The sequence below is a fragment of the Cajanus cajan genome, chromosome 1 (genome assembly GCF_000230855.2).
Source record: "Cajanus cajan strain Asha chromosome 1, NIPB_CcT2T_4, whole genome shotgun sequence".
In the NCBI taxonomy this organism is placed as follows: domain Eukaryota; kingdom Viridiplantae; phylum Streptophyta; class Magnoliopsida; order Fabales; family Fabaceae; genus Cajanus; species Cajanus cajan.
Window position 1 is genome coordinate 78,946,198 of NC_138517.1, and position 9,390 is coordinate 78,955,587.

General features: G+C 38.9%; 1 protein-coding gene across 2 annotated transcripts; it reads right to left on the reverse strand.

Moving 5' to 3' along the window:
* LOC109811437 (uncharacterized) lies at positions 1–9,052 on the reverse strand. 2 transcript variants are annotated; one of them, XR_014429612.1, is made up of 5 exons: positions 8,732–9,052; positions 8,141–8,622; positions 7,555–8,030; positions 2,351–7,417; positions 1–15 (listed from the first exon to the last, which is right to left on the reverse strand). XR_014429612.1 is itself a non-coding variant. In XM_083063635.1 (5 exons), the coding sequence occupies exons 2-4, from the start codon at positions 8,349–8,351 to the stop codon at positions 7,708–7,710; spliced, it is 435 nt and encodes a 144-aa protein (XP_082919761.1). In that variant the 5' UTR covers positions 8,352–8,622; positions 8,732–9,029; the 3' UTR covers positions 5,027–7,417; positions 7,555–7,707. The 2 variants fall into 2 exon arrangements, 1 of the variants encoding a protein (XP_082919761.1); XM_083063635.1 differs by lacking the exon at positions 1–15 and having other exon boundaries at positions 5,027–7,417; positions 7,555–7,724; positions 7,824–8,030; positions 8,732–9,029.
* Between the last annotated feature and the right edge of the window lie 338 nt (positions 9,053–9,390).

Below are 9,390 nucleotides of genomic sequence, written 5' to 3' on the forward strand. Positions count from 1 at the left end.
CAACCTATCCCTGCTCTGCTCCATACATAGTATGATCATTGCAGTCCAAACACCATGGAAACAACAAAGGGTAAGCTAGTGAAAAGAAATCAACATACATATATAGAAATATGAATGGTAAACAGATACAACTATCAGCACAACAACCAGCTTACACTACACCACAGCATTCAGCAATATCAGCATCGCAAAGCGACAATATCAGCACTACATAGCAGCAATAACAGCACCACTCTAGTGGCTATAACAGCACCGCATAACGGTAATAACAACACCGCCTTAGCGGATATAACAACACCACAATAGTGGCTAATAACAGCACCGATATAGCGGCTACACTAGTGGAAAAAAGGCTTTTAAAATCGGTTGTTTTTCACTTTTAAAATCGGTTCCGTAACCGATTTTAAAAGAGCCGATTTTAAAAATTAGACTTTTAAAATCGGTTATTTAACCGATTTTAAAAGTTAACTTTTAAGATCGGTTGTCTTATAACCGATTTTAGAAGTTCTGGCCGAGAAAAAAAAATTAAACTAGAACGGGCCGTTCCAAAACTGGAACGGGCCGTTCCAGATTGTTAAAAGAGAATTTTTGAAGAACGGAGTCAGAACGGCCCGTTCTCCTTTTAGTACGGGTCGTTCTCCTTTCAGAACGGGTCGTTCCAGCTTCAAAATTTAGAAAAAAAGAACCTGAAAACAGAAACAAGAGAAGCGCATGAGAAAACGAAAAGAGACAAAAGAAGAGGAAAACGAAAACGAAAACAACAACGAAATTTACCTCTTTAGAAAATGAGAGCGTTTGAGAGAGTAGAAAAACGAATAGAGGGAAAGATTAAAGAGAATGAGATTGGAGGGAAATATAAAAGGTTTCTGACGATACTTTTAAAATCGGTTATTTAAGAACCGATTTTGTATACTACATACAAAATTGGTTCTGAAATAACCGATTTTAAAAGGGCTACTTTTAAAATCGGTTCTGAAATAACCAATTTTAAAAGTAGTACTTTTAAAATCAGTTATAAAATAACCGATCTTAAAAGTACTTTTAAGATCGGTTCTTTTGTAACCGATCTTAAAAGTTGTGTCAGACATACCTTTTAAGATCGGTCATAAAATAATCGATCTTAAAAGTATTTTTAAGATCAGTTAAATTTGAAGCAATCTTAAAAGTGTTCATTTTATTTACAAAATTGTCACCGCATCACTTTTAAAATCGGTTACCTTATAATCGATCTTAAAAGTCCGATTTTAAATCCAATTTTTGCACTAGTTCTAGAACAGCACCACAATAGTGGCCATACACAACATACAGCTCAACAATATACAGCATAGCCAAACAGCTCAGAGCACAGCACAGCAAATCAGCATACAACATAGTTAAGTAGTATTCAACGCAGCTTACTACTCACAACTCAGCTCAGCATTCTATAATATAGCAATATTATAATTCAGCATTTAAAATCATCAATACCAGCACAGCTCAGCACGGCAAAAATACATCTATTACAGCTTAGTTCAGCATAAAGCAACATCTCTCAGCAATTTCAGCAAAGTTTAACAGCTATCAGCATATTAAGTCAACATCATCATACGCGCCCGACGCACTCAGGATTGCGCCCAGCGCGGCTCAACCAGAGAGCACCAAGGGCCAGCGCGCCCGGCGCAAGAGTGCTCGCGTCCGGCGTGACCCAGGCAGAGACTCCAAGGAGTCTCACGCGCCTGGCGTGGCCTAACCCGCGCCCAGCGTGGGGAAGGCAGAGACCTACCAAGGTCTCGCGCCGGGCGCAATTCGTATTGCGCCCAGCGCCCTCTTGGTAGAGACTCCCAAGGAACCTCCACGCCCAGCGCGACAATGGTGACGCCCAGCGCAGCACCAGAAAACCCAAAACATGGCACAACTGATATCGCGCCCGGCGAAGTCCAGGTCACGCCCGGCGTGGGCCATCCAGAGGCTCCCATTCTCAAGCTCGCCCGGCGCACACACCTTTGCGCCCGGCGGGCTTTCCTAAATGGAGCCCCTTGGTGGTCACGCGCCCGGCGCGAAGAACAGTGCCCAGCGCGAAGCTCAGCAGCAACTCCCCAAGTCTGAAAATTTGTCCAAAACCTGCAAAAATCAACAAAAAATCCACATGCAAACGGTTCAAAGTACCACATTTTCAACCAACAGCTCAAAAATACCATCTTTTTGCACATGCAACAACAAATCAAGAATTTCCCAAAATTTTCTCAAAGACCCCGAAAACCCCAAAACCCCATTTTCACCAAAACAGCCAAGAACCATCAATCATCAGCAATCAAAATGAGTTCCTAGACCCATTTTCAGCCAAAACACAGCAAAATCTAACTTCCCTTACCTCGGTTCAAGAATCCGAGCTCCGGGACGAAGAAGAAGATGGAAACAAGCTTGAATGGAGATCAACGGGGATGGAGAACTTCAGCTAGCCTCCCACTACGAATCAGCACCTTCAACCAAGGTCACCACAAGAATCAGCAAGTTGAAAGGAATGGGGAAGGAGTAGAGAGAAAAGAGAGTAAGAGTAGAGAGTGAGAATCCGGGAAAAAGAAAAGGAAAAGAGAAGGGACCTCACATTTTTAATCATGTTATTAGTATAGAATATTTACTGTTAAAAATGATAACTAATCTCTATTGAAAACCATGAGTACATACAAAGTTCGTATTATTCTCCTAACATAATTCACTAATTCTATATTGAAAGTCAAGATTTGAGCGTTGAACAATTTAATTAAGGAACACAAATTACTATCATTTCTGACAATCAATGTGTTGCATCATTTTAAGCAAAGAAGATTAATTTTATAAAATTATTGTTTTTTATATATATTTAATAGTTTTTTATTAGTTAAAAATAATTTACAATGACACTTCTTATAATATAGATAAGATATTTTTTTATCCTTCAGAATTATAATAGTTGCACTAAAATTCAAGCTTAAAATTCTATAAATATTATCACTACAAAAAAAATGTGTGATTTGTAACGATTATTTTTGCAATTTCTGGCAATTAAAAATTGTCACAAATTTCATTTCATATGTCATTAATAATCATCAGATTCACAATCACTAAAACCGGTTTGTAGTTTTGGAAGTTAGAAAATTTAGTCACTTTTTGACGATTTAAAATCGTCACAAAATGCATTTTAATTTTTCTGGGATTTTAAACCATCACAAAATGCATCTTCATTTGACTTGCTTCACATTTTCTTGACTTGCTTCACATTTTTTGGTGGTTTAAAACCACTAAAAAATACATTTTTGTTTGACTTGTCTCACATTTTGTGACCGGTTTAAAAGCGTAAAAAAAATGCACTTCATTATACATTAATTATAGTTTAAAACTATCATATTTTTATTATTTTAAAGATATACTTGCAGTTATTTTTAAAAGCAGATTCTTATTATAAATTGACAAATAATAGTCCATATATTTTATATATTTATCAATTTATTTAAAATTACCACTAATTATATTAACCATTTGAAATTAATAGTGATCATATTATATTATTATTTAATCCAAGTAAATCTTAAGTAACAATTTTACTTATCTAATTCCAAGATCACTTATTTTAGTAAATTCTACCCATAATTTTGATAATTTTATGTGTTTTCTTAGCTTCTTGTTCAAATATAATTACATAAAGATAAATCGAATTAACAACTTTCAACATTATAAAAAAATCAAGACAATATCTAGCCATAGGTCTAGCATGACACATATTTCTCATTATTAAGACATTAACATCCATCAACTTTAAAACATATCAAACCTATTAAGCAACTCAGAAAACCAAATTCATGATCAATGCCCATGTATGAAATTAGATTCATCGACCATATACTATATGATACAACCTTAATAGAAAAGACGACTTTGAGTACTTTTGACACCCTTCATACAATTGTTGGTTATAATCTCTAAACAAATCATCAACTACCTTATTTCCTTTATTGGGTGTGGTGTTTATTTACAAACTCATATGGTTCTTCATACATATCATGTTCCACATCAACATGTCTATTGAACTCAAATGCATCATTTTTCATATTTAGCATTGGATTTTCAAAATCCAACGGCTCGTCTATTACTTTAGTGTTCCTTGATGCCATTGTTTCATATTCTTCACCATGTCGTATCCAAACTTTATAATTTTTCAAAAATTGCGTACAAATCAAGTGGTCAAACACAACATCTCTAATTTTTCATTTACTAAAATGACATTTAGGACATAATAAACACCTTATTGCACCATTGACAGATCGATTTTCAATTGCAAAATCTAACAATTTATTTAACTTATCTTGGTATTTCACTATATTCCATGGTATATCAATCCATGATTTATTCATTATTACATCCATCTAACTAAGTTCAAAAGAAAAAAAATATGGAGGAGCCCTTTAGTTAATACAAGAGAATGAGCCTGCTTTGGTTTAAATTTGTAAGAAAAAAATAGATTAATTAAAAAATTAACATACTTAAAAAATAAAATTAGATAAGTAATTTTAAAATATAATAAAATGGATTTAGATAAGTAATTTTTTTTTAAAAAAAAATCTAAATGCAAAATTCAAGGTTACCTTACCTTGGGAGGAGCACTTCAGTTAATGTAAGAGAACTAAATGGGGAGGAAGACTTCAATCAATGCAAGAGACAAAGAACTTGCTTTAGTCTAAGTTTATAAAACAAATTAATTAATTAAAAAAATGTTAATGACAATGAACAATAGATAAGAATAGAGCTCGTCGATTTTGTTTAGTAAATAGAGTAAATAAAGTGAAATGATCCTATTATCTACCTTATAAATTAAAATTAACTTATAATATATCAACTAATAAAGTGTTAGATGAGATAACACAAAAATTGATTATTTAATCCAAGTTCTAACATCTTGAAAACCATGGGATGGGATGGAGTAGTTTAGTTATTTCCAACTTTCTACTTGACACTTTTTCCTATAGGTTTACAATCACACAGATATAGAAGTTAGTAATATAAGTCAACAAAATTCTAAATGCCTTAGGCATAAAATCGAAGGCTATGGATTGAACAAGTATAAAATACAAGTTTAAACCTAGCTTCAAAATCATTACACAGATGTTAAGAGTTGAAGCCTGAGTACAACACAAAATCTTCTAATTTTTCAAACTATTGACTTGTCAAAAGAAAATGTCAGAACATGCAATTCCTTACTACAATGCCGAAATTCAAAGATACATGGCACATAATACAACATTACCTAACCTCAGTTTAATCTTTGTTGCCATAGGAAATGTAGCAACACTGATAGGCCCAAAAGATACAAGCAATCACCAGCTTGGATGAAAGACTATATCTAATGATAGGCCCAATTGTTCCTTTTATGTTTCAGTTGTTTTTTTTAATAATTTCCAGCCCTTGTTTTTACAAGCCCAGCGTCCATTAGATATTTTCTAGGGACCTATATATGTATGTTCAGGTTAATTGAATGGGAGAGAATATCATTTTCCTGAATTAGCTTTTCTTTATTTTAGTAATACTAGTGTAGCCCTAGCTCTCAGTAATTTGAAACCTATCATTAGTGCTTTCATTGAGAGCCAGCCAAATCGAAAAGGGCTACCCACGGAGGGTTCTGACCAGCAAAAGGCCGAGTGAAGTGCCGGTGAGTGAAGTACCATGGAGTGCAGCCATCGAGGACACTGGCTTTCGAAGGGGGTGGTAATGTAACAAGTCCCACATCGGGGAGGTCTCCTTACCAAGGAGGCCTTATAAGGCGGGAGGTTCTCCAACCTTTTGGGCCGACTTTTACCCTCAAATTCCATGGTACCATAAATGGACAGTCAGTCATGGTGTTAATCGATACCGAGAGTTCCCACAATATAATCCAACCTCGCCTAGCCAAACACTTACATTTATCCACTCAACCCACTTCCCTTTTTAAGGTCATGGTAGGCAATGGCGCCCACATTCTATGCCAAGACTACTGCCCCCAAGTTGCCATATCCTTTCAACAACACACCTTTCAGGTACCCTTATACCTTCTTCCCATTGAGGGGGCTGATGTTGTTTTAGGCCTAGCTTGGTTACGCACCTTAGGCCCTGTTCAGGCAGATTTTTTGATCCCTTCATTCACCTTTAATCACCATTTCATGCCTATTACCATTACTGGCGAGACCCTTCATAACCCCACCCAAGCTTCTTTCCATCAAGTTTGCCAATTAATTACTTCACCAAGATTCCATTGCCTCTTTTCACCTTTTAACCATATGCTCAGTTACTACCCCACCAACTATTTCCACCAACATTCACCCTTCCACTACCGACCCTCCTCCAATTTTTCAACAGGCACTATCCACCCTCCTCCAAAAATTTTCTCAAATATTCCAACAACCTCACAGCCTTCCCCCATCCCGACCCCACGACCATCACATCCCTTTAATCCCCTCCTCCAATCCCGTCAATATTAAACCATATTGTTACCCACACTCCCAAAAAGACACCATGACCTCCATTATTTCCTCTATGCTTCATGACGGTATTATCAAACCTAGCACTAGTCCTTTTTCCTCCCCAGTGTTGCTCGTTAAAAAGAAGGATGGCACGTGGCGTTTTTGTGTTGATTATCGAGCTCTTAATGCGATTACTATTCGTGATCGTTTCCCTATTCCTACGATAGACGAGTTGCTTGATGAGCTTGGGGCTGCTCGAGTATTTTCTAAAATTGATTTGCGTTCATGTTATCACCAAATACGAGTTGCTCCCTCAGATACTTACAAAACAGCTTTTAGGACATTTGATGGCCACTATGAATTTTTGGTGATGCCTTTTGGGTTGTCAAATGCTCCTTCCACTTTTCAGGCAGCTATGAATGATTTACTCAGACCATATTTACGAAAATTTGTTCTAGTTTTTTTTTAATGATATTTTGGTCTATAGTGAATCATTTGATAGCCACCTTAGTCATTTGCGCATTATCCTCAATTTGTTGCCTTCTAATCAATTTTATGCCAAATTATCTAAGTGTGAGTTTGGTGTGACTTCTGTTAAGTATCTAGGCCATATTATCAATGATCAGGGTGTTTCCCCAGACGCAACCAAGATACAAGCCATTGTGGAGTGGCCTGCACCACGTTCTCTCTCGACTTTATGTGGATTCTTAGGCCTATCATCGACGTTTCGTGAAGAACTACGCTACTATCGCCGCTCCTCTCACCAATTTACTTAAATCTCAGAATTTTACATGGACGGAAGACGCCCAAATGGCCTTTACATCCTTAAAGCAGCATATGACATCGACTCCGGTGTTAGGCCTTCCTGATTTCAATTCCTCGTTCGTGCTTGAAACTGATGCTTCCGCCATTGCCGTTGGTGCTTTTCTTTCTCAACAGGGCCATCCGTTAGCCTTTTTCAGCAAGAAACTCTGTCCAAAAATGCAGAGCGAATCAGTTTATATAAGAGAAATGTATGCCATCACAGAGGCCCTAAAAAAATGGCAACAATATCTCATTGGGCAACATTTTCAGATTATTACTGATCAACAGAGTTTAAAAAACTTACTCTCGCAATCTATTCACACCCCCAACACAACAGAAATGGGCCACTAAATTTTTGGGGTTTCACTTTGACATTTTATACAGGCCTGGTAAGCAGAATTTGGTTGCTGATGCTCTGTCTCGACCGAAACCACCCACCATGCTGGTTTTTTCTGTATCATCTCCAGTTGCATCCTTCATCCACGAATGGCAACACTATTATACTCACACCATCGAGGGCCAAACAATCAAACACCAATTGTTACAGGACACTACGCATAACAACAACTTCACCTGTCGCAATGGGTTGATATTTTTTAAGGAACGCATATTCGTCCCTGACCTTCCAGACCTCCGTCACAAGCTTATTCGTGAGTTTCATTGCACACCTCTGGCTGGCCACTCTGGTTTGAAACCGACTATTTGTCGTCTCTCTGCTTCCTTCTATTGGCCAAAAATGGCTGCCAATGACACTCGAACCTTCATCCGCCAGTGTTCCACCTGCCAATGCAACAAATACAACCCACAGAAACCACTTGGCTTATTACAACCTTTACTCACACCAAAACGAGTTTGGGAAGAAATTACAATGGACTTTATCACCCATTTACCTGGATCTTTTGGCCACACCACTATTTGGGTTTTGTGTGATAGGCTCAGCAAGTTCGCCCACTTCATCGCCTTACCTGCCAAATTTTCTGCTCCACAACTGGCCCAACGTTTCATGGTGGACATTTGTCGTTTGCATGGTGTACCAAAGTCCATCGTTTCTGATCGTGACCCAGTCTTCATTAGTGCTTTTTGGAAGGAGCTTTTTCGCATGCAAGGCACAACCCTATGTTTCAGCTCCGCTTACCATCCTCAAACTGATGGTCAAACCGAGGTCTTGAACCGGTCGTTGGAAACCTACCTCCGCTGTTTTGCTGGTGACCTACCTCGTATACCTGGTATCGGTTCTTGCATCTCGCCGAATATTGGTACAACACTTCACGCCACTCTAGTCTGGGTACGTCTCCATTCCATGTCCTGTATGGTCGACCCCCTCCGGCTACCATTGATCTCCTTCCGGGCTCCTCTTCACTTACCACCGTGGCTGCGATTATCAAAGAACACAAGCATATTATCAAGATAGTTAAAGCCAACTTATTTCGCAGTCAACAACGAATGAAGGCTCTCGCTAACCTCAGTCGCAAAGACCTTACCTTTGAAGTTGGTGACTGGGTCCTTCTCCGGCTCCAACCGTACTGGCAAACCACAGTGTCTCGTCGATCGTCAAACAAACTCGGCCGTCGTTATTTTGGCCCCTTCCAGGTCCGTCGTCGCATTGGTCCGGTGGCCTATGATTTGGCCCTTCCAGAGACAGCCAAAATCCACCCTATGGTTCATATTTCCAAGCTTAGGCCCTTTCGGGGACCTTCCCCTCCATTGTCGCCCCTCAACCTTCCTCGTGACCTTTTCCCTCCGCATAACCCACATACCGATCCAAATGCCACTTTACTTCCCAATATTGCGTTTTCAAATGTTGGCCCATCACCCCATTAACCTCTCTCTTCATCTGAGCCGCCCACTTTGAATCCAACGGGCCTAACTTTCCCCCTCCCACCTAACCCCACTAAAGTCACTTCGACTTCCGCAAGCACGCACGTGTCCGCATTTGACCCCACGAGTGCTACGGTTTCATCTAGGCCATTACTCACAAACACAAATTCATCCTCACCACATACTGCACCTGTGATCCGTGACTCCCACACTCCCACCAACCAGCTGTTGCCACCTCATGATATAGCCATTGTGGCCCTTGAGGACAAGGTCCGTTTCGGACCGAGCGGTAATGATAGGCCCAAAAGATACAAGCAATCAC

Bases quoted from the DNA above. Each gene is read 5' to 3' on its own strand.
- LOC109811437 (XM_083063635.1), bottom strand. From the start codon at position 8,351: ATGCGAAAAAGCTCCTTCCAAAAAGCACTAATGAAGACTGGGTCACGA. The intron at 8,031-8,140 runs GTAAATGGGTGA...TTGCATTGGCAG, and splicing joins GGTGTGGCCAAAAGATCCAG to GTGGAACACTGGCGGATGAA.